This window comes from Vanellus vanellus (assembly GCF_965231255.1).
Source record: "Vanellus vanellus genome assembly, chromosome: 5".
NCBI classification, from domain to species: Eukaryota; Metazoa; Chordata; class Aves; order Charadriiformes; family Charadriidae; genus Vanellus; species Vanellus vanellus.
In genome coordinates this window covers 44,003,094-44,028,422 of record NC_138910.1, presented here as the reverse complement: position 1 = coordinate 44,028,422, position 25,329 = coordinate 44,003,094, and the positions used below count along the sequence as shown (strand labels likewise).

The following is a 25,329-nucleotide window of genomic DNA, read 5'->3' as shown; positions in this document are numbered from 1 at the left end:
GACTATTAGCAGGGGCAGGGAAAAGATTTGCTATAAAGACGAAATGCATTAAAGAAGCTCACATGCTTTCTGATGGTGCTATGCCAGGCATCAGTAAATGCGACCAGCTGAAATTGCCTCCAAAAAACTAAAAGTGGGGGGTGGGCGGGATTGGACTGCTGGAACCCAGAATTATTTAACAAGAAAACAAAACCTGGAAACATTTGCCGAGTGAAACCAGGCTTTGGTGATTATTTTGTAATCATTCATGGCTGAAGAGACAGAAAAAACTCCAGTATTTAAATGTGCTTATTTGTTTGGGTTTTTGTTTGAATGCAATTGCTAATGGTGATGGTTAATGGAAAAAAAAAAAAAAAAAGGAAGAAAATTGTATAACTGACACACAATGCCTGCCCCTCATTAGTTCCCAAGTCAACCAGCAAAACCATAGTCTTATCACTATAGGCCTTGTATGGACTGACTTTGTAAACCTGTCTTTCAAATCCTGGGTATTTACCAGGAATGACTCTATTAAAAAAAAAAAAAAGATATCCTGGAGGGTTATGAAACACATTTCCCTGTAAGACATACTCCTTCCCTGTTGTTGGCATGGAGAGCAAGGAAAAAAGCACATCTTTCCCATTTTTCAAATATGTACATTTAAGAATGATTATGGGATGCTCTGAAATGGCTCTGTACCCCTTTAAAGTTCTGCTTTAATCTGAAAGAGATCTCAGGAGTCCAAGTGGGTTTGTGAGCAACAAAACTTGTGCTTTGACAAGCCCAAGGCAGCATGCAAGGACTCAAGCTTCCCCTAATGCTCCCCTGGCATCCTTGTCTGTCATCTGTGAATATCCAAGAAAAACTATTTTGCAGACTCCCCAGCTAGGAATGTCATACGGCCCTGCACATCCCATCTGGTTACCAAGAACAATTGCATGTATAAAAGAAAAAGGCTGTGAGCTCTTCCTTACTAGCTAAGATATACTCAACACTTCTTCCCATCAGTAAGATCTTGAATCCTCTGCTCAAGCAGAGAAGACAAGCCAGCAGGACTCCATGCTCACCACCCTCATAGTAAAGAATTTCTTCCTAACATCTAATCTAAACCTACCCCATTTCAGTGTAAAACCATTACTCCTTATCCTATCACTACATTCCCTGATAAAACGTCCCTCTCCACCTTTTCTGTAGGCCTCCTTTAAGTACTGGAAGGCTACAACACGCATTCCCCTGACACCTGAGAGATTTAAGTACTTCTGAAAATGCCTATCTAAGCAGGAATGCAAAAGTCAAAAATGTGACCTGTGCTCCTCAAATAGTGGCCTTGGACTGGATCAGACCAAGACCTCACAAGGTCCCAGATATGTCTCAGACATGCCTATGGTGGTACGGTGCTTCATACCACCCTCTTGGTGGTAGCAGCAGCTGCTGCCTGAGGCTGTTCCTGTTTCCTGTTGAAAGCCACCCAAGCTGTCAACAAATACCACAGGTGGGCACTGAAACATCCGATGCAACCTGAGACCTTTTCAATTCTTTCCAAAACACGGGAGCATCGGGCATGGAGCTCCTCTGGGTTACTAAAGACAGCAGTGCTGGCAGATGTGACAGGGGTCCCATATCTTTCTGAAGCAGTGGTGGGAGACTTGGCAGCCTAAATCACCAGTCCTAAAGTGGCAACATCTTTGAGCAATTGACTCCAGTTCAGAGTGTCTGAGATGTTTTTTCTATCCAGCGACCTTACCCCTAAGCATGAAACACTTGGGGACGATTGTGTCCTTCCCCTGCAGCGTGGCATGGTGAAGGGCAGAGCATTGGCTTAAACTACAGCCAGATGGGTTCAGGTCAGAAATTAGAGAAAACTTTCTATCAGGACAAACAAATAAGCACAGGGATTAATTTTCTGGACACAAGCTGGCTCAAATCTTCCTACCTGGCCAAGCAATACGCTTTCTAAAGGAAGGAAGGGACAGGACAGGTTTGAGGGCAGCTCGTTGAAGAAAATGGAGGTTGGGGCTCTTGAAGGAGTCCTTCAAGACTTACTGGGATGGCAGATGCTGACCGTGGGAGCAGCAGCAGCTTCCTCATTTGTCCCTACCCAGGGGACCCTTGCCTGCAGGTGGGTCGTCCTCAGATCAGGGGGCTATTGCACCAGGGATGCTCTGTCTCTGAAGGGGTCTGGACCCACTGGGTGGCCCTGGCTGGTCAGAAAGGTCCCATTCAGGAAATGACTGCCAAAGGGGCATTTTGACAACTGCCTCCTTGCAGTCACCAACAGGCATTGGCATTAGCTGGATTTATAGTGAAGCTTTATCTGTTGCCTGCAATTCTAATTTGTGGTTCGAAGGCCATAAAACTCCAAGTTTTCCAGGCAGGGGAAAAAAAGAAGTGACGATTGACTGTTACTGTTGCTTCTTTTTTTTTTTTCACTAGAGCTGTTCCTTATGCAGTTGTAACCAAATAGTAACCAACAGACTGTCTAATGGCCAGTGCTGTTTATTCCAAAACAGTGTGGATTTCCCATTTGTAATTCAAAAACCATAGGGTGTAACTTTCCTTGCTTGGCATGGAGCATGGTCGAGCTTCTAGGATACAGAGATAGTCCTGAGGAAAACTGTTCCTGCCTGAGGAAGGATCTATGAGAAATAAACTGCCTTTCACTTTTGGTGAATGATGTGTTTTTTAAAAGCATCTCCAGCCTAAGCTGCAAAACAGCCATTTGTTTCCCAAAGTGAGTATTTATTAGACTCTGCATAGTTAAATCCTTTTTATTCCCACATGAAACTTCATTTTTCTTGTCCCATGCATGGATGGACTTCCATTTACACTTGAAATTGGTTTTTGAAATGACCTTCATCAATACCAAACTAAAAGAAAACCACAGTATTACAGAGAAATATCAGTCTGTATCATTTCATGTGAGATATAGGATAAAATCAGAACAAACTCAGTATCAAACTGAAATCTGGCTGCCCACATTGAGTGCTGCAGCTATTTCTGCTTTCCTCTAAGGGGATGTTATCAGACCACCCAGCCCACTACAAGCCAAGGACGCTGCCTGTGGCAACACATCGAACAACTGAGCCTCGCTGAGTTTCACCTGCTAAAATGCTGCAATTCAGGGGTAAGGGGCAAAGTTCTTCTCCCTCCTGATCGAGAAGAAAATTTGGCAAGGATTTTAAAATTTGCGAAGTAGTTGCAAAGCTGCAGGAACCAAAAGGACGGTAGGGGGAAAACACAACAGCTCAGAAAGATGGGATTTTTAAACTATGGGTTTTTCAATATTCCCATGATTTCTGAGAGCCTGAAAAACGTTGGCATGTTTACTTTGCAGTGTAATGTCATTATGGGGGAAAGCATCCAGGCTCTGGCATATTATTCAGTGCAGGTAAGATCTGGGGTTGGGTCTTGCATCCTCCATCCCTGGAAATGTTCAAGGCCAATTTGGATGAGGCTTTGAGTAACCGGGCCTAGTGAAAGGTGTCCCTGCCCTTGGCAGGGCAGGTTGGAACTAGATGATCTTTAACGTCCCTTCCAACCCAAACCATTCTATGATTCTATGATTTCAAGAAAGGTGTGGAGCAATGCAAATATGCAAACCAAGGCTCAGGAGAAAAGAGCCATCATCTCACACAGCGGTACCTGCAAGCCAGGACCAGATCCCACCCCAGCTATGGGAAAGACCCCACGGAAAGGAAAACCTCAGTAGGTGTAAGATGATGTCAGGGAGATTTAGGGAAGCTTTCTCATGAGGAAAACCAAAAATTGGAATAAAATGCATGAGAAGAGGGTGGGTTTACTGGGGAGGAGGCTCAATGCACATCCTTGGGAATAGGTTAGATGAGGAATGCAGTAAGCGCTGGGGTGGGATGGACTGGGCAGAAGCGCAGGGTCCAGCCCAGGCATGGCTCAAGGGACCACAAAGCATTTTGGCAAGCGGAACCTCCCCGAGAGCCAAAGGGCAGAGCAGGGAAGCTTCCTTGCAGTCCAATTACCTCTTCGGGAATCTAAAAGATATTCCCATTGCCTGCGAAGCTGCGTGCCAAGTCTGGTGTTTGTTTGTGTCTGTGTTTATTTCTCAGAGAGTTTCTTTTTCTGCACCCCAGGGAACTGGCTGGATGCAAGCTCTGGCCTTCTCATGGAATAAGAATTAACTCCTCGATCTTGGCAGCACCAGGAGGAGATCGGCTCCTGCTGAATTGTAGCCTGATGAAAGCCCCACATGCCACAAGACACCCAAAAAGCAAATGCTGCATGCCTCCCATCTGTCCAGAGACCCAAAAAACCCAGGCCCATCTCTGTCCTGTAGCATTGTGCTGCACAGGGGGACTTTCAGCGTTGCTTGGGGACCTGCTGTGCTCCCACTACAGACGTAATCATCCAGACCACTGTGGGCTTGAAGGGCCCATGATTCACAACTTACCACCAAATTTGAAGGTGGATCGGGGAAGCAGTTTGAAAACAAGAATGAAAGGTGCAGTACTGTCTCAGACATTGAAATAAGACAGTATTTGCATAAGCCCAGTTTTCTGCTGGGCTTTTAAATTCCTGAACTAATTAAAATCTTCTGGTACAAATTTCTTTTGCTTCTCTATTGGACCATGCCGACTTGCACGAAGAAAGCCTCTGACCCATCCTTTCAGGAGCTACTTCTGTTTTAAAAGAGTGTGAGTAATAACTGAAACGCGTGGGGACTTCAACATTTGGGGTAGTTTCTCCCTACCCCCAGTGGGGATAAACCAACGTCAGTTCTCAGTGGTTGCAGGGAAATGAATCGCTGGTCATGGACTTCCCGCATCCCAGCATCACACATTCCTGCCAGCAGTGAATCACATGGAGCAGACATAGCACCTGCCCGCAGCAACCCAGCTTGGACGTGGGGAAGTCTGGGCAGAGGCAGGGTAAGTGATGTGACGGAAAACACCTGAGTCACTAAGAAAACAGGTCTGGAGGCTCCCAGGCTTGTATCTGTCCAGGGGATATGAGCACTGCACATTCCTGAGCGACGTCAAGCCTGAGAGCTCGTTGCTCTCTCCCTTTTCTTGTTGCTGTCTACAGGGAAGGCAAAAAGGCAGCTTTAGACACTTGAAAAACAAAATGCTGATGCCCCAATGCATACCTAGAGTCATCTGGATAGAAATATCAAGAATATCTTCTTGCAAGCAGCAGGTGCTGCAGGGAGGAGTGGGGCTGTAGACTTGAAACACGAACTGCTCAGGGGCCAAACGGGCACCCAAGCAGCCAGGGCCATTTAGCCAGCTCCATCTAGTAGCCTAAACCTCATTTTAAAGAGAGGCGGTATCTGCACGAACACAAGATCCATCTGATTTTTAATCTAATCTTCTAAGGACATTCATGGCATATGAACTGTTTTCCATGGAAACCTATCTGCAGAATGATATGCATGCCAGATGCCTTGATTTAATTAGCCCATATAATATCCTTAGTTATGTTTAAACATCTGACCCACGCTAACAAGATGGGGTACTTCAAAGATGGGTGAATCATTTTTCATACCAGAGCAAAGGAACATCAGAAGAGCCAAATTTACAGTGGACACCCATTGACATCCCGTTTGCCAGCACGTTTACCATTTTCACTGACCTTGGAAATGACTGCATCACCAATTAAGTATTTTCTTCCAAACAGCAGGGTCGTGTTGTCCAGATTCCCATTGGACCCTGAAAAGGATCCCACATGAAAGTATGTCCAGTCAAAGCTGTCCAGAGGATTTTGTGCTGGTTCAGAGCAGAATGATGCATATTGACCATGTTTCCATGGCATTTTAAATGCTCTCTGCTGAGGAGCAAACACAGACTCACAGCAGTTCAACAAGCACAGAGCTCCTTTCAGTATTACGGAAGTCTGAATGCACAAATAACCTTTAACTGTCCTATTTTTTGTCTTTGGATAGCATACCTTTGTGGGATTCATATTTACCTGCACCTCATTTCTTTTGGCCTCTCTTGATGCATGGGCACATATACAGAGTGAAGAGGAACAAGGTTCATGCGCCAGCATGAACTTCCTAGAGTTGTTTGCATTGGCACAACAGGTTTCACTGACATCTTTGCATAATTCATAGTCTACAATGCATGAAATATTTAGGGTTATCACTAAACTGAAAGTTTATGGACTAAACCCAAAGTTCACGGACTAAACCCAAAGTTCACTGAACACCCAGCAAGAACAACTCCCAGCAAGAGGGACCAGACACTGTCTCAGGCTACTGAGTTAAAAATAATTCTCAACTTTCAGATTTCACAGATGGCCTTTAGGCTACAGTTCTGGTTTGAATGATGGGTGATTTGGACAGGACACTGCAGTATTGTGTTATGAAGTCCATGAAGATGCTGAAACAGGCAGGGAAAGAAGAGCCAGCACACATGAAGACACAGATGACCCACCTCCAGACTGGTGGAAGTTGCCAACTAAGGTAAAGAAGAACCTCTGCTTGTCATGTTTTGGCTTTAAGAAAGTTGTGCTAATGGAGGTTGGTAATTATAGGAACTGATATTAGGAGCAAAGCTAGGGTAATTGGAAACTTCTGCTTTCCTAGGTAGTATTTATAGGCTTTATTGGTTGCTTTGATGAAGGCAAGGACCTGAATGCTTTTAAACAGAAAGTCTTACAACAAAGCAAAATTCCTTTCCAGCTCGACAAGAATTATCTGGAGGTGCATGTCCAAGTGCTAGGGTGGTGTTGAGATGCGAGGAAGACTGGTGTTACACAGCCACAAAGGCTCAAAGACTGCAGCATCTCAAGCCAGAGCCAGGCTTTCCACAGCCCAGCAGCTTCATCCTGTCCAGCACTGCCTGGCAATGAAGTGATGCTCAGAGATGCCACAGACACCAGCACGACTTTTATGTATGTCCTAACTGAGACCAAGCCACAGCTACCATTAGTAATTTGAAAATAAAAATTAAAAAATTAAACTAAATTAAATATTGCAGCTATTGCATCATGAGACTTTTCACTACAGGCAGTGTCATGGAATAACATTGATATGATCAAATATAAGAGAAAACTTTCAGAAGCTGTTTTCATACTGATAGGAAATGTTCAGTTGCTGAAATTTACCAAAATTAAGACTTTTCGGTAAAAACTGTGTTTTGTGGGAAAAGATACAAGGGATGAATCTATTTTTACATTCCAACTGCAAACAAAAACAGGCTCAGAAAGGCCAGAAAACCCCACAAAACAATCCGCCCCACTCCCTATGCCTCCTTAATCTTCCATGCCTCCAACTGGTACCACAGCTCACAGTACTGTAAGTGATACCACTACACAGAGCTAACAGTGCTCAGTGCTTTTAAAGTGATTTCTTAATTTAACTTCCAGTTTATGAAGGCATTTTACCATCCTTCAACTCTCATTTTCTCTGAGCAAACACAGACCCTGCTTTGCAAAATGTTAAATAAATGGATGTCGCCAAATTATTAAAATTAAAGGCAAGTGCAGAGTTGGCCAAGCGAATCATGGCTGGAAACCAGCTTCCAAAATTCCCTTAGTAGCTTTCAGATGATTGTGGAAAGACGCCATCAGAGAAAATGCCGTGTCTGCAAGCATCACCTCACCCTGGTATGTTTGGAAAGCTTACAGAAAGACTGTGCCATGGGGAGTGGACTGTGTACAGATCGTACATCATCCTGCTACCTCCTGGGGGACAGCCGAAGCCATTAATCAACGACAATGGCTGTCCTATTCCATCTTACCCGTCTTGGCTTTATTTTTCTCTCTGCCTTCCTAGTGACAGAAGCATCCTATGAAAATATTTGGAGAGGCTTGTTCCTGGGGCTTGCAGGTACTCACCACCTGCCACTGCTCCCTTCTTGCACAAAGCTTTTAGGCAAAGGCTTACTTGAGCCTTGCAGTAACTCACAGCCTTTGTTAAACACACATTTGATGGGAAATGTGAATTTCCAGCATTTTACCTGTAGCTTTTCACCCATGTGCAGAGTGTTTGGCTGGCACTTTCTGGGTTTGGATGTTTTACTACCTTTTTAGGATAAGGATTGTGGCACACATGAACTCCTGGCCAGGCACGCTCAGGCTGGCTGACTTTCTGTTGGAAAGATTCGTTGTGCGTTTTACAAACACCAGATGCTCGATGATGGGAAAATAAAGCATACTTTCCTGTAAACAAAAGCAGATTTCATTTGTCTCTGAAGCATAAACAACAACAAAAAAAAAAGTGAAAAAAAGTGAAAAACAGAACAGTACAAATCAGGCTTGTACATATGCATTGGGGGGGAAAAGTGCTGAAAGCAGCAGGAAATGCATGTACCTGGAGATGGGTTAATGAGCTCCGCAGTGCAACGATGGTCTCAGGGGGCTGCAACCTCCTTTCCCCTGCACAGGGCTTCGTGGGTGCAGGAGTCAGGCACCCCGCATGTGCCACCCAGTCTCTCAGGCACACCACATGCACCTCTTATTTTTCTTCCAGGTTGCAACTTGCAGGGGACAGAGAGCTCATTTAGGAGGGAAAGCAAGCCTGAAGGAGCTGACAGGGAACAAAAAAAAAAAGAAAAAAAAAAAAAAAAGTTAAACAAGTAGGGCCTTCCCGGGCAGCAGCTGGGGGAGTGGAAGTAAGAGGAAATGCTAGAGGAAATGCTTTGAGACTGCCTGAGATTTACTGCAGTCTTGGTCGGTTCTCATAGCCCAGAGCAAATATTTGAGCATCACACAGTGCAAGGCAAAATCTCTTCTCTTCCTTGCTGCTGCAGGAAAGGGAACTCCGCATTACATCTTAAGATAAGATTAATGAGCGTGAGTAATAAGGAAAATGTTGCAATGTCGTTACATAAACCAAGGACAAACTCACCCATGAGCTCTTCTCCTCAGCCATACGTGAAATTCAGTGAGAGGTGACCAGAAACCCCAGCCTGTCTACTCCAGAGAGATAACCAAGGACAGGATAATAGCATGCAAAATCATGGCTGGAGTCTAGCAGCCCTTTAAACAATCCCACATTTATTGTCCCAAGGTTTTCAGCTCAGACACACAGATCTCTCCCAGTCAGTCATAAATCTCCTGTTCTTTTTAAGCTGCAGCACAAAGATGCTATCGCTGACCCACCACCCAGCAGTGTACTGGGTACCAAGCTGGGGTGGCTACTGCAGAAGCCTGGGGGGAGATGCACTGGGAGGCAGGAGGAAGCCACTTCTGAGCTAGAGGAATATAGAGGCTGGAGATGTTAGAATTTCAAATTAGGGCTTGTTTTGCTTAGTTTTTAATCACCATAATTCCAAACCATTTGATCATTCTCTGCCAATTTAGGAGAAACTCTCTTTTTTACTTCAGAGGAAATGCTGGCAGCACCTCAAACATCTCCCATGTGAAAACAGCAGGAATCTGAAAAACGGGACTGTGCCCTTGACTAGAGATAGCTACAGGGACTAAATCCTCAGGTACCCAAAATGTGCACCTGAGCTACCGAATGTAAATCGTCCAGGTGTTGCAGACAGAGACTGCACATCTGCTAACCCCTAGGAAGTACAAAGCAACAATCAGAAATGCTTGCAGGTTAAGCTTGTAGGGATTTTTCCAATTAAAATGCTGGAAGAAGCCAAGTTATAAGAATCAAAATATTCTGAGGAATTACACCAACTTCGGAGTACTTTCATGCCAGGACAAAATGAGGTAATACGTTTCCAGAGCTTGGTACAAAGCAAAGAGGAGCAGAAATGAGAGATCCCAAGAGCCCTCTTCAGCCTGTTTTGAAGGCTTATAGCTTTGGGCTGCTCTAACCAGCAGTGAGTGACAGCAAGCCACCTTGCACTGGCACAAGCTTCCACGGCACCCCGAGGAATGGGCAGGCCAGCACTGCTGAGAGGACATGCAAGCTTGTGAAAGAGGACTGGGGGAGGAGGGGGAGGCTCCAAAGAGGGGGTTCCTCTGCACATTCACGATGGTTTACATTGATTTGCCTGCCATATCCATCCTGAAAATTGTCCAGGGGTGGCAAGGCAGGAGTTGGCAACGATGCAGGAAACCACCGCCCAGTCCCTGCCTGCGTGCCTGTAACCCCCTTGCAGGCAGCACGGTTCTCCGGCCCCCTCCAGTGGCTACAAAACATGCAGAGAAGTCAGATGCAGCCTCCGAGGCCAGCAGAATTCAGCCTGTTGCAAATCCAGTCTTCGCTGCATAGAGCAGTACTCCTCCTTCCCATGGCAAGGCAAGTAATTAGGCAGACAGCCATGATCTTGCACTGGAACATCTTTATTCAGCTACACATGGATCCAGCCCGCCACAGATACCTCCTGTCTTCTCTCAGATCTCGTCTTGTTGCTGTGCACAATCATTTTACCCTGGGCAACACCAACAAACCACTGATTAGCACTTCTTGAAGTGAGACTCTGTCACCTCTCTTGTGTCCTGGGCAGGTTCTTATGCTACTTTCTTCATGGAACAGGAAGGGCTAAAGAGGTGCTGTATTTCAAAGGTCAGTTTTAGTGTAAAAGTGCTTTACTTGACTTTGGGGATAGGAAAAAAAAAAAAAAAACCAAAAAAACACAAAAACACTTCAATCCAACAGATGCTGTTCTTCTGCCTTTTGCAAAACTCCCAAAGAGCAGTAAGTTATATTTGGGTAACAGCATTACAGCATTTCACGCTCTGGAAATCCCCTATAGCAACAAAGACAAGAAGAAAGCCCACATGAAAAAGACTGCTTTGGATCTGCTTTGCTTATTCCAGATCTGTTTCAGTTCTTTAACCATTTTCCAAATCTTGTTATCCCATTCCATCCATGCATACAGCAAGGCCACACAATGCACACTTTATATGTTATACACGAATATAGTGGGCATCCTTCAATACAGGAGATGTACACTGCAGAAACGTTTCATTTCCCACCCATGACTTCACGATACTCATTTGTTACTCATGTTATCTGAGCATGTCCAATGGACAACATGCAAAAGAATACCTTTACAAAAGAGAATGCTTTGCTACATAGGAGGAAATGATGAAGTCTGAGTTAAGGCAAAAATAAATGCTGTTTACATAGTGTGAAGATATATAACATGTACATATTACTCAGATTTCATATTGGAAGACTGTTGTTTCTTGAGTTTAAAAGTACAGGGACAGCTAGAGGATATAGGTTTTGGCCCTACAGGACAGGACACCAAGGTCTGTGAATATCATTAATCTATTTTGAGATTCATTATTATCTCTCTACAGTGAAAATTCCAGGTCTTCTAAGTCTGCGTATTAAACCACTTAGGCAAAGCTCAGTTTATGGAGCCACAGCAACCAATGTCCACAGGGACTTACTCTAACAGTAGTCTTCGCACTTGTGGCTTATTATTATGTGAGTGGTCCCCCTGAGTTGGACTCCTTTCAGGCCCTCAAACCAAAAGAAAAACCATACAGGTTTAACACTGAGACCTCTGCAGCAGGCACACTCCCTAAGTAAAGATGGGAGTTGGATGGGTAGTCCAGGCAAAATGTCTCCTTGCACTTCAAAGCTTTGATTCTGCAAATGTCCATGTGATTGATGAATGTCAAGCCTGTTTGCTATTGGGTTGGCAGAACCATCCTTTGACCTGTGGATCAGGGGCTGGAGATATCCACGGTCAGGGGAATCCTTTGGACTCCACATCAGTTCGATTTGAAGACTCATGTAAGTCCTTCAAGCTTGAGGTCAAAAGAACCACCCATACATACAGAGGCCAAAGTCCCCACCCACAGCATGGATTGAGCTTATCAGTGCGGCCTACAACGGAATCATCTGTACCAGGTATTGATTCTGTGCATGGGAAGAGGGTGCTCTTCACAGTTTCACTCACATGGGAGTTACTGTTCTGGGAGGGAACGCAGTTGCTAGACTAGTCAGGGTGCCACTGGCTGGCTATCCATAAGCACACTGTAGGACAGTGTCAGGCAAGGGCACAAGTGTCAACAAACCAAATACTGAAGCATCTGTAACTAAAATTGTAACAGGTCATCTGCAGAAGTTTAGCTTTAACTATATACTTGAGTTACATCAGGCACTGAGTTAACTAAATTCTCCAAATCTCTGTGAGCCACCCTCCATCATTCACGCTGTGGCCTTTCACCGTAGTTCATTCCAGGTAGAGCAAGCTCTCCCCAGAGGAGCATGTGTCTTCCACATCCATCCTACCACCTTCACCCAAAAGGCACTAATGGGTGACCAGTTCGCAAAACTGTATTAACAAGTAAAAATCAAGGGGAAAATTGCTGACCCAAAGAAGCTGTTGTCATGGCATTTTCTCAAGACAACCCACCTCATTTTCTGCATCTATACACTGGAGCTAGAGAGTATGTTCAGCCTGTGCTCCTGCAAAACATTATGGTTCTACCAGCAAGGTGACAAGAGGCTTTACAACCTGTTTGCATCTTTCAGGCATGTTAACACTTCTATAAAGCAAGCGCACAACTCTCAGGCAACATGCTCATGGGCTGCCCTGGACTCCAGCATGGTGAAAACCTAAACCATCTGCAAGCCTGTAAAGGAAACAGAGCAAAACTGCTGCCTTGTCACCTTGAAAGCATTCCTACAGCTACATATCCTTGCCATCTCACCTGATGAGGGTTTTGAAAGTATCCTTTGCTTTGTTCTCAGCACTGAGTGTAACCACCACACTTTAGCCTGTTCTCAGCAGTGCAAATTTTGCCACCTTATGCTAAAATCAGTGAGTGGAGCAATGTAAGGGGCCAACTGGACCTTCCAGACCTGGCCACAGAATTGAAATAACAGGAAACAATCAGGGACTGTTTTTCCTGCCTTTCCTCCTCTGAAAGCATCTTGGAAAGTTACATGTTCTTCAGCAGATAATAAAATATACAAGAAAGTCCATCACTGCTTATCAAACTTCACCCTAAGCACATCCCATAGTGGGAGGACCAGAAACTGAACTGTGATTTTGCATTCATTTATGCCTCTGGAAAAAGAACATTTTGTAACTAAAGACCTACGGGGCAAGTCCATGGGGCAAATCTATGGGGCAGCCTTGACAATCTGCTCCTATAGTGGCAGGATAACCAGGGCTGTCCGCCAAAGGCATTCAAAACTGAAATGCAAAGTAGCTTAAACAACCCCACTTCCCTGTCACCACAGGGGGTCAAGGAGAAGAGCAACCAGAGCTAGATCCCATTCCCAGGAGAGGCTGTCTTACTGTCCTTGCCATCCCCATGCTTAACTCAGCTCTCAACAACAAGTTCCTAGGCACTAATACCATACATAAATAAAGCCCCAACATCGTTAGGATCACATCAGGAAAAATACCCTTGCCAACTGCATGGGCACAGGAAGAACAACTGGCAAAGAAAAATTGTCCAAAAAAAATCAACTTATAACACAAGGACTAGACAGAACTAGGATCAATAAAGTAAAAGCAAGTACCAATTATCACCTGGGTTTTTACCCAAGATCCTGAGGGACCATCCTCTCTGTCCTTCTAAAGTTGCTATTTTGACAATGTTTCCTATACAATGACTATGTCACTACCTTTAAGGAGCTGGCTGACCCTGAGATCCTGATGAAAGATTGTCGACTCACTGCAGAATGACACTCTTCTACAAACTTGTTACATGAAGGTAAACAGCAATGTAGAGGCACTGGAAATAAAAGGAGCCCAGGCTGCAGGATGCAACACTGCATTTAGAAGCACATACACTCCTAACTCTTCAAGAAAAAACATAAAGTCCTTTCTTCTCCCTTTTCCACAATGCTGGTAGAAGTCATATGCAAACAAAAAGACCTGTAAAGTGGATCTGGGAGGGTTTTATCTGGTCATACTGCCACCGTGGGATATGGAGTAAAAGGTAGGTAGGAACTTGTATTTCTATGTGCTGTGCATTGTCAGCTACTTTACAGGACATTCAATAACATCATAATCACTGCAATATTGCAAGCAGGCATTCTGGACCTCATTTGGGTGTCTTTTTCTTCATAATCACACAGATATATTCACAGGCATTGCACCAACTACCATCCAGCACAGCAATACAACAGTTTAATTTAGCAACCTCTCCACTGTTGCTCCTGGTCACCCCCAAATATTCAAACTCATTTTACAGTGAACAGAAGATTAACTTAGCCATTGCTTTCCAAAAAGAACCCCAGAAATCTTTCAGGTTCACATGCTGGCTTCATCTGAGTATCACAGTCCTTGTCCCACCACCACTGCAGTGGCAACTGAACCACACAGATCACATCCCCACAACAGGCTGCGTAGCTCTCAGTTTCCAGAGGTGAAACTACCTTTTCCTCTTCTCTCCACATTTTCTCATTTGTGCTATGGCAGTGGTCACGAGACTTCACGCAGTCCCAGGCAGTCGGGATGAGGACTGGCCAGCCCCTGCCATGTCTGTCACAGTGCTGGAGGGAGAGCCAAGCTGCCGGAGGAGATCTAGTGCTCTGTAGAAACAACTCAGGCAGGATAGGATTACATCTTCTGCTACTCTCCCATCTGTGCGATGGGGCCTCTCTACATGAAGAAAGCCAAGTCAGCAGCTACCTTGCAGCACGTAGAGACATGGATACAATTTTCCAAGTAACGCACAGCACTGGACAGGAAATTTGATGCATTTCACACCAGAAGAGGACAGAAGAAAATACACCCACTTTTACAGCAGCAATCACAAACTCCATAGGGAAGAGAAATGCTAGGTACTGACAGCAGAAAGAGAACAGTGCCGTTGTAAAACCCTTACTAAGGCAAGGAGAGACTCCCTTGTACACTATAGGAAGAGAAAAGGCTTAAGTACGGATACTTTCTGCACGCAGAAGTGCCGCTGAGACCCAAGGTGTGTGTAACACAGAGCAGTAACAGAGGTAGAGTCATAACAAACAGACATATGCTAACAGCTATAGGATATATTGTATTTGCTCATGTAACAGCCACACACATTTATCGGCCTCATTGCCCAACCAGTTGCAAACCCGGTAGTTTAAGAACAGACACACAAAATCACTGCACCCTAAATTTGGAGGGGAAATTCACAGGGGCAGGGAATTATGTGCACTCCATGAGCAATACAGTATTTCACTGTGGGGGAAGGGTTAGGATTGGCACCTGGCTTTATCGCGCACTCATTTACCAAATCAAACTGTCCCAGAAAGCAGCCAGTTTCCCTTTAACTGTGTTCGTGAAGTAAAAATTGTTTAATGGGGTCTGGGATTGGAAGGATATGGATCAGATCCAGACGAGATTTGCCAAGTATTCTTCGTACAGCTATGCGGCAGAGAGACAAGAGGCTCCGGGTGCGGCCTGCAATAAAGAAACCAGAGAAAAATTATTGAGGGACACAGAGAGGGAGAGGGATAACAGAGTGTAAATTGTGCTGAGCTCTGGCTGACAGCTGAGGAGCCAGCTACCCCTTCCATATGCCAAGGCCTCATCCTGCGCAGCAACACAAAGGCAGCACAGGAGAGCTGAGCATGCGCAAATCCTCCCGGTGAGGAGGTCAAACCTTTTGGCCAAAGAGCAATGACAGCTGCCACACAGGCAGTATGGAAGGGCAAGCTGGAGACTACATGGGGTTGTGACCATGGGTCCAGTCCTTGCATGACACAGTTCAAGAGATCACTGCCAAATCCATACCAGGGGAGGCTGTGAGAGGCTTTATACTATTCAGATCATTTTAAAATTATGTGGACTTTATTTTTGCTCTAAACCACCCCCTGGGAATCAACAGCATCGACAGCCAGCTCAGGCTTTATCCCGACTTTCTTTTAAGGACTTCTTTTTAGTTCATGGAGAGCTCTTCCAGCACTGGGACAAGAGGATGGATGGTGGCGTCCACATTGATTCAGGAACTGGACCTCCAAGGCACCACTCCATTACCCTGCATGCTCTACCTGAGGACTTCCATTTGCCTCCAGCCTTAATGGAAACCACCTGCTCCAGCTTATGTGTGCCTCTTCTCAGCAAAAGTTCAGGCAGGTTTAAAAACTAGGCATGTGCAAAGCTGAATAACTTTGAGGTGGGGGCTGGGGGTTGTATCCCACATCCTGAATCCCTTTGAAATTTCCCTGGAGTTTGAGAGGGAAACCTCACTTCCGACCCTGGTGCAAAGCTATGCCCGTCACCAACTGAGCCTGGTGGTTTTATGAGGTGCTGCCCTTGATGGAACAAGGGTGAACACTGCATTGATCTTGCTTTTGTTATAAAAAGAAATAAATAGCAGGTAAATTTAGGCATGATCAGGTCTGAAGCTCTCGTTTACCTCTTTTGTAACTCATTTGCTTCCCAGAGGATGTTAAATTCACAAAGCCAGCTTTTTCCCACCTTTTTTCACCACCATCTGAGCTCCCTCCTGCCACTTGTTACCACCATTTGTGACTTTACTTCCCAAGTAGCCTGTCTGGATACAACTACCTCTTGGGTCCCTCCCTAGGTCCCCCTGCAGAGCACAGGGTCACTCAAGAACAGTGAGGGCACATCTGTATGGCTTTGGAGAACTGGGTCTCACTAGATATGCCATAACCTGACTGTGGTCCGCAGACCCAAAGTCCATCTTTGATAGGACCACACTGGCTAACATCGCCTTAGGCTGCTGAGAACACCGCTAAGCAATGGAAAAGAGCTGGGACAACGATGAAAAACATAAAGCTACAGAGGCTAGGCTGCTGATAGGCATCATTGGTAAATGAAGGACTCAAGAGGGGAAAACCCCACATGAACATACAAAATGCAACAGAAGAAAAACAGGGAGCCTAGCTGGAGGCTTACGGAGAAGTCATTGGGTTGAGTCATCAGTGTTGACAGAGCAGGAGGCAGGCAGCAGCTTGGTGACACTGATGATCCATGCCAGGGAGCTGCAGAGATCAGCCCCACGGTCCTCTCCTGCCTGGTGTCTGCCTGGCCAGCAACAGCTCTTTGGGAGCCATACCAGAGGTGGCGAAGTCCTTAACACTTAGCTTAACAGCTTGTTATATCCCAGTTACCTTTTTTTGTGTGTTAGAATTGCTTTAAAGTTAGGTATAACCTGTTTACATGATCTCTTTGCACTTGGCTGAAGCCATCTGAGCCAACAGACCCAAAAGAGGATGGTAGCACCCACCCTACCACCTTAACAGCTCCTAACTACCAAATAAACTCTCCAAAGAGTTCTCCTGAATCTAGAGCTAGATAAAACCAGTGCCACTTCAGTAAGTCAACACCACTTACCCCTTGCTTCTTTGAACACCTCCAGAGCCTCAGGGTTGACTTTGACCCTTCCCGTGGATTCAACTCCCAAGGCCTCCACTTTCACCAGGTTCAGATTGGCTCCAAAGTCAATCAAGAGGTGGACAAACGCTGCTTCACAGCCGTGTCGCAGGACAGCATCCATAACACACACAGGGGAGCCCCGGGAGAAGCCTTGGATGTTGATGGGCCCACAGCAGTTAAAATCCGGGTTGGCTCCTGCCTGGAGCAGCAGCCGGAAGCACTGGAGGTTGTGGTAGGCAGCACTGATGTACAGCGGGCAGACCACCAGCGTGGTGAGGGGCCGCAGGGAGAGGCTGGGGACCCGGGAAGCGAGGTGGTGATTGACGTCCACATCCGCGCCATACCTGCGTGGAGGAGAGAGAAGAGCAGTAGTTTGGAAACAAGGGCAACAGCAGCACAACTGCACCCCCGGGTGACAAAATGGCAGGGGGTGAGATTGAAGGACACCTGGAGGGTGAGCACCCTGCCTGTCTTTGGTACCTCTGGGGCCCACCACCCAAGAACCGCCTGTACCTACCCTGAATGGGGCCTGGCAGGGCTTTTGAGTGGGGATGTCATATCCACCACAGTCTCTTCCCGCAACAGCCCAGGCTCAGGAGAGAGCAGCCGAGGAACACCTTTCCTTGCCCTCCTGAAGGATGTGCCAACCATGGCCTTGGCACAAGAGACGGCTCAGCCCTCAGCCAGCACCACGTAATGCTGGATGCTAATGAGCCAGCTGGGGAGCAGGGACATTTCCAAATGACTCAGTTGAAGAGATGCAGTGAAATAGCTTCCCCACCAGGATAAAACAGGCCAAAAAGCAACACAGGCAATCGATCTGACTGTCACAGACAGCAGGGAAATGGAAACAGAAATCTGTGCTCTACAGCAAAACACGTATGACAAAATCCTGCTCCCAAAGGAGCTGGGGTGGTTGAAATCCCATTAGAAATGCCATCAAGGAGTCAGAAAGAGGCCTTTTCCCTAGTAATCAGCTCAGTTGAAGGGATGTACCCGCCAACTCTAAGTACATAGGAAACTGGAAAAACACAAAATAATTGCGTCAAACCTTCCGCTCGCCCCATCCATCCTGCACAGCTCCATTCACAGGTTATATATTATACTAGATACTGCATGAGAGATTACAGTTCACTGGCCAGCACTCCAGGCGCTGAAAGGAAGACTTCCACAAGCTGCAGCAGCAAACCTCTCAAGCCTTTTGCAACTGGCTCCTACCTCACCCTACCCCACAGAGAAACCCATACCTCACATCTTTGCCACATGGTGCCACGGTGTCCCAACTGCTCCATAAGCCCCGCGGCCAGAGCAAAGTGGGATTGGACTTGCTGTGGCGTAAAGAAGGCATGTGAGCAGCTAAAGCCCTGCTCAATGGACATCAGCATCGTCATCAAACAGAAGCAGCGACCACAGCATACTTCTTTTTGGGGAGTACAGATGGCACCAAGTTGTGAATGAGCAGAAAACAAGGCTTATGGGCTTTAGTTCTTTTCTTTTTTTTTTTGAGGAAGTGAAGAATGCAGCCAAATAAATGGGAGCAAAAAGGCCAAGTGTCGCTCTCTGGAAAAGCATGGAATTTGAAAAACGGCAATGCTGCAGAAAGAAGAGATGGCAGAAATAAGCATTTATTTCCCTGAGGCTCGGTAACACCCAAGCACTGGGGACACTAACTCCATCTACTTCACATGCAGCTTGGATGGGAACAAGAAGGAAGACGACACAATCCCTTAAGGAGTAGCTTGTTTTAAGTGCAGCATTGCAGATCAAGCAAAGCCTTGTCCCTTCTCCCCACAAAGGCCAGTCCCCCTCACAAAACTGCAGACTCAGCACTCAGAGAACTAGATTTTTCGATCTTCCTAGATAGCATCATATTCCTTTCTGCAGTTAATAAAACAAATAAGGAAACCACCTGAAGACAAATTCTGCCTCAAGGCAAGCACATCTCTCATTGAACCCAGGAGGGGTTAGTCCCTATCCAGCATACACTTAACCAAATGCTTCAATTCTGAGGATGGGAATAGTCTCATTTAAATTAAGCACACACAAAACAAGGGCCGAGGAAGCTTATCTAAGAGCCACAAATGACATGCAGTGTATTTTTACCCCAATGCACAAGATCTCCCAAGCATGAACATCTTGGCTGAGATCTCAGGAGACCTGTGGGGTGGAGAAATGCAGAAAAAGGAGGGAGCTAGGCAGTAACAACACTGTCAAGTGCGAGCTGGTCCTCACACCAGCCACAGGACTAAGCTTCACTTCCCAGACCAGGTAGCTGGCCCGGGGATCACTGCACACTAAGGAGACATTCCCATCTTTTGGGGACTTTCGCAGCTCAATCTGCATCACTTTACCTACGTTACAGCACAGAGGGCTAAATAAAAAAAGCCACGTGTTCTCCACAGGCAATCACACATGTCCCCTGTAGATAAACAAACCTCTTAAAATCAGACTACACAAGCATTCAGATAGAGTCATATGTGCTGCTGTGGGACTTCTGTAGGGTTGCTGTATGGCCACTGCTTCCTATGGCCATGGTCCTGACCAGACAGCAGGTACCCCTTCATTTCAGTCCTTTTTTTTTCATTGTCATCAAAATTCTCAGTGGAAACCCCCATTTCAAAGCAAAATACAAAATTCTGCTTTTATCACAGTTAGGCATGTGCCTGAGGCATCGGGATGATTTGTCAGATCCCCTTTTCACCGTTTTTAGTGTGGCAAAAGGATCTTCTTGTCCTTAATACACTGGGTCAGCACTCAGTTACACTGCAAGTATAATGCCACAGTTCAATCCCATCACAGCATGATCACATCACAAGCTGTTAGGAAAGTAATCTATACCCTGGCGATAAAACCACAAATATTTCCACCAGCCGTCTTATAAAACGGATTGCCATTCCATAGCTATGTGTGTATTTACTATTAAAGGATACAACTGCACCTATTGCTTGGTTAGCTGGGTCAGCAATTGTGGTAGGATTCAGGAATCCTGATGGTGCTACCATATGATTAAAAAAAATAATAATAAACCAGGTGATGTTTAGGCACCTGCAGCAAGCCTAAACTGGGTTGGGCTTTCTTTTCAGGACACTGAGATACTCTCAAGCTGAATACTATAAAATATTTCCTTATATCTCAGTAAATATGTCCTCCTAATCCCATTCTCCCTGCCAAATCCTTTAATACAACATTTTAAAAATCTCTGAGTGAGCTTTGTAACATAAGACTCCATTTTAAAGTAAGCAACACTGAACAGATCTGTGAAATCCGTACTCCGAGATATTTGAAATTTTGGGCAATCTGACAATTTGGTATTAGTTTAGCAGCCTTGGGAGAGACATTGTCCAATAAAAAGATATTGGACAAACTCCAGTTAATTTTTAATCCTGAAAGTTTTCCAAAATCTTGCTTTTCATATTGCTGGCAAGGTATCCCAAGGAGTAGACACATAAATCAATGCATCAGCTCTCCATGTGCTGCTGAAATACCGTTTGCTACATTTCACCCTGCCTTAGTGGATACACGAGGGGAGATTCCTGGGAATGCAGCATGTGAGCTGAACCCTGTACCAACAAGCACGTGGTGGTGGGGACGCCCTTCCCTCAGCTTGCTGAGAAACGAGCAAGGAGGGGGGAATGCCTCCCCTTCTTTCAACTTGCCAGCTTCTTTAAAGCTGCACTTGTATGAAAATTAACTTCCCCACAAGCAAAAAGGAAAGGAGAAAATCCCCAAGCATTTTGAAATTTTTCTATTCAAATCCTTTTCGTTGTTATTTTCTAGCATTTGCGGTCATTGAAAGGATTCCTTGGAGAGTGTTTCTGGGTGAATCCAAATAAACTTTCTTCTCTATTACTATTTCTTTCTACAAGCTACATTTTTTCCCTTATGACCCCTTATTATTTGGTGTCAATGGCCTGTATAGTTGCTCAGCACGGCCCCTTATACAAAAAGCTTCCAATTTAGAAGAAAGGAAGTATCATGACATGCTACAAAGGAACAAACTCAAGTTTGCACAGGCTACTACTAGACCTTGAGCCCACTCACTGCTGGTGCTGCAGAGGTTTCCTGAGGGATAGGAGGTTACCAGCCACCCACTGCCCAGCTAAGGTTACTGTTCATCACCTCATAGTAATGGCCATCACTCCCTGCCCCAGAGGTGCCTCAAGTATCTAGCAAGGGGGGACAGAATCAGATGGCAAGAAGAGTTGCCCTAGTGATGGGCAAATGCCAGGCAACCAAGAACAGTGCCAGCAACAAGCATCTCTTCTCCCAATGACAAAAAATGGTCAGAGCTACACAAAAGAGACGTGTTTCCAAACAATTTTTGGTTTGCTGGGAGATCCACCTTACTCGTAAATTCAGCCAGGGGCATGGAGCTGGCAGTCAAGATGGAGCTGGGGGGGGAAGATGCTTTGCAAGATTTGGCTCTGACTGAATAGCGGATGGTGGGCTCACAAATGGAGACTCCTCTCTTGGGTTTTGTCTTAGGAGAACAGTCATGGGAGTCACACAGGAGGGCACAGACCTGCTACCAGGGCCAAGCGATGGGGAAGACAAGGGTGTCTTTTTAGGCACCTCTCCACCCTCTCTCCTGTCCACCTCTTGACCAACTTCACCAGGCTTGTGGAGGCGCTGGGCATGAGAGGAAGGAACAGACGCTCATGGGGGAAATGATCCCAAGGGAATAAGAAAGGAAGGTAGAGCAACTCTTCTCCCCACCAGGACCATCTCCAGCTTGTACCTGAGCTCTCACCTGATCAGCTCCCGGAGGATGTCTGCCCGGCCCACACGTGCCGCATGGTAGACAGGGGTGCTGCGGTGGTGCCGGCTGCCGTTGGGGTCAGCTCCAGCTTCCAGGAGGATTCTGGCACACTCGAGGTGCCCATTGACCACAGCTACATAGAGGGCGGTCTGCCCCTTCACGTCCACCAGGTCGATCTCGGCCCCTTTGCGGAGGAGGAAGTCGACGCAGGGACCATGGCCGGCAGTGGCGGCGATGCGCAGTGGTGTGCAGGGCAGCCAGCCGCAGCACCACACTGACTTCTCGTTGATCCGGCTGGCATCGGGGGTGAAAAGCATTGGGTTAGAGAGGGCTTCCTGCCACCTTGCACTACCCCACCTACCCCACATCTGGGAGATCTTAGGGAGAGCCCTAACAGGTACTTTGAAGCTTTTCCTCCTCATTTTTGACACTTTATAGCAACTGTGAAAACCTCCTGTCAATAACCTGACTAGGCACTGCACGTAGGTAGCCAGAGACTACAGCACATATTGGAGTAGTGCCTGGAAGATGGGCTTTAGTGCAGCTCTGCTGTGTCAGGACATATGCACAGCGAGGGACAAACCCTGTCTCAAAACTCATTCAAAATTACCAATTAAAAAAAATACTCCCTACACCCTTTTTTAAAGGAAGATGTCCAAAATCAGAAGCAACCAAGCTGGGGACCGCCACAGTTTAATTCAAGCTGCTTCAAAAGGGGCAAAAGGTTGTCAAAGCAGCAGGGAAATAGCAAGAGGACACAGGAGGAGGAGAGCAATGTATGAAAATACAGGCATACATCTGTATCACACCGCTGGCATCATCCATACTCAGCCAGGCACCATGGGATGACATCAATACAAATCCAGGGAAACTCAGCTCAGCCAGCAAGGAGTAAGCTTGGGAGGTGCAGTCATCCTGCACTGAACAGCATAAGTAGGCCATTAGCATCCTTGTTGGATGGCTGTACTGGCATAAGAGCCAGTTTACTGAAAGAGGTGGCTCTGACTGGCGGCTGCTTAGATTCCCTCTGAAATAACCTGTAATATTTGTCATGCTCATCCAGATCTCAGGTTAGCCTTACAAACCTTATAAACATCCAGGCCCCACTCCCAAATTCTCTTCAAATCACTGTGGGTACCACTTTAGCCGGAATGCACAGAGAGGAAGGGATTCCTTTAAGGCCAATGTAGGCTGGCAAAAGTGCTCTTTAGCCAGCGCAGCAGTGGATTTGCTCTTCTAGCACACTCCATGCAGACCCATGTAGCTGGTACAGGACAAAGAAGTTTTTATACAGTGCATTTACAGAGTTTGCCAGGAAAGCAATGCCACAATTCTTTTTTTCAACCGTGTTTTAGGAAGAGGAATAGTATAAAGCCCTCAGCTGTCAAGCCTTATGATACAAGTGCTCCCTTTAACTTTGGAGGTTTGGGGATCTCCACCCCATACTTATCCCCAAATTCAAAGAAGTCACTTCTCTGCTCATTCCATCACCTGTGTGATGGTGCTGTGGGTCCAGCCCTCCTCCTCCCACCAAACTTTGCTTTTTCCTGCAGGGAAGGATACCTGGCCCTGCTGCCACTGGGTTCCCACACAGCATGAGACAAAAAAGAAGGCAAAAATCTCAGACCAAGGGACCGAAGAGCCCCAGCTGCCCAAGTGGCAGAAAGAGGGGCTCGGTCATTCTCATTTTTGCTGAAAGGACACTTTTTTGAGGCTGGGAGACATTTTGCACTCCATGCAGTTTTCTCCATAGTGCAGGAAAATTAATTAACTATCACCACAGTTACAGACTTAGCACAGGGCAGATTTTGTAACATAAGGTGTTTCGGATTTATATATGATTGTAATCCCTTTTGTATGTTTTTCCCATTACACGTAGGCTCCTATTTTCATCGTATTAAATTTCCACCCTGATCTGAAAAGAACTTGTGCACAGCCACTGCACGCTCGCGAACTGGCTTGAGATTTGCCTCCTGGAAGACCACGGGGGATGATTTTGGGGGTGAGCGGAGCATCCTCCCCAACCTGACATCCCTCCCGTAAAAACTGAGCAGGATGGGGTCTCCAAAAGGAGCAGGCTGTGGGGGTGGTGTGGGGCGAGCAGCCCCAGGGCGTCATTAACCGTCTAAGCGGGACCTCGCACCCTCGTCCCTGTGAGGGTCTCCAAAGCCAGCGTGAGGGTGCGGGCAGGGCGGGGTGTGAGAAGCCCCCCTCACCTTTGGAAGCTCTCTTCTTGCAGCAAGCTCTTGAGGGTGGGCAGGTCCCCCACGTAGGCCGCGTCGTGCAGCCGGGTGTCCTCGCAGTGCTCGATGGGGTGGTCGCAAAACTGCTCCCGCAGCCACTCCTTCAGGTTACGACCTGCGCTGGAGAGAGGGGGGTGGGGGGAAGCCAGGCTGAGCCCCGGGCAGAGGCGGCCCGGGGCCAGGGCGGGGGGGGGGGGAGCCTGTCCCGTCCCCTCCCGACTCCAGGCGAGCCTGAAAGGAGCCCCCCGGGAGGGTGGCGGGCCCACAGCGGGCAGCGCCGCTCCCCCCCACGTTACCTGCCTGCCCGCCTGAGGCGGCGGGCGGGTCTCCGCCGCCGGGGGGGCCGCCCTCCGCCATCTGCCCCTCGCACCGCCGGGCCGGCTCGGCCTCCCTCCCTGCCGGCGGCGTCCCCCCCCCCGGCCACCGCCGCCGCCGCCCTCCCTCCCCGGCCCGGCCTGATTGGTGCCTGCCGGCCCGGCGGCTTCCTGCCTCTGCGTTAAGGTGGTTTTCCCCGGCGGGAGGAGGGCGGTTCGGCTCCGCTCCGGCAGCGCGGGAGCCAGGAGCAACGCCGGAGCCATTCCTCCTTCAGACCCGCCTCGCGGCCTCACCTCAGCGCGGGGGGAGGCCCGGCTCGGCTCGGCCCGGCCCGGCTCGGCTCTCCCCGGCTCTCCCGGCTGCGGCCGTCAGCGCCCCGAGCCCGAGCACTGAGCCCGGCGGAGCTCGGTCGCTGTTAAAGGGGGCTGGGGGCTCCCTCTTCCAGCAGCGGGCAAATACGGGGCCGACAATTTACAGTGCTGTCCCCATTCGCTGGAGCAGCCTCACGGCCACCACCTGCACCTCAGCAGGAGGTACGTCAAGTCTCTGAAAGCTGGTATAGCGGACAGCTTTGCTTTTCTTAGGCTAGACAAGGTTTCCCACAGCTAAAAGCTGCAGAGGAGGTTTTATGTGTTCATACTGTCCTGTTTTCCCCTGCAGCACGGCTCCCGGGGTCTCAGGTGCACACCCCGTTTGCTGTCTGGTTGCCGCTAGTCTGGGGGAGAAGAGGGTCCCTGTGAGGATGGACAGCCCTGCAGTGGGCAGGGAGCGAGCGGAAAGGCAAGGTGGTCATGAAGATGCCACCAAGAAACAGCCAGGCCTGCAGAGTCTGTGCAAAAAGCCACTG

At 47.3% G+C, this 25,329-nt stretch overlaps 1 protein-coding gene across 3 annotated transcripts; it reads right to left on the bottom strand.

Annotated features, from left to right (window-relative positions):
* Positions 1–10,212: 10,212 nt before the first annotated feature.
* On the bottom strand, positions 10,213–24,569 carry ASB1 (ankyrin repeat and SOCS box containing 1). 3 transcript variants are annotated; one of them, XR_014269224.1, is made up of 6 exons: positions 24,464–24,569; positions 24,141–24,282; positions 21,916–22,218; positions 17,124–17,509; positions 14,213–15,221; positions 10,213–10,607 (listed from the first exon to the last, which is right to left on the bottom strand). XR_014269224.1 is itself a non-coding variant. In XM_082483675.1 (5 exons), exons 1-5 carry the CDS (start codon positions 24,522–24,524, stop codon positions 15,088–15,090), a joined length of 1,026 nt encoding a protein of 341 aa, XP_082339801.1. In that variant the 5' UTR covers positions 24,525–24,569; the 3' UTR covers positions 13,948–15,087. The 3 variants fall into 3 exon arrangements, 2 of the variants coding, with proteins under 2 accessions (XP_082339801.1, XP_082339802.1); XM_082483675.1 differs by lacking the exon at positions 10,213–10,607 and having other exon boundaries at positions 13,948–15,221; XM_082483676.1 differs by lacking the exons at positions 10,213–10,607; positions 24,141–24,282; positions 24,464–24,569 and adding an exon at positions 23,010–23,074 and having other exon boundaries at positions 13,948–15,221.
* Positions 24,570–25,329: the final 760 nt, after the last annotated feature.

Excerpts from the sequence above, each read along its gene's own strand:
- ASB1 (XM_082483675.1), bottom strand. The coding sequence starts at position 24,524 with ATGGCGGAGGGCGGCCCCCCCGGCGGCGGAGACCCGCCCGCCGCCTCA. Across the intron at positions 22,219-24,140 it reads CAAGAAGAGAGCTTCCAAAG|CCGGATCAACGAGAAGTCAG; the intron begins GTGAGGGGGGCT and ends CCCCGATGCCAG. Across the intron at positions 17,510-21,915 it reads ATCCTCCGGGAGCTGATCAG|GTATGGCGCGGATGTGGACG; the intron begins GTGAGAGCTCAG and ends TCCTCCACGCAG.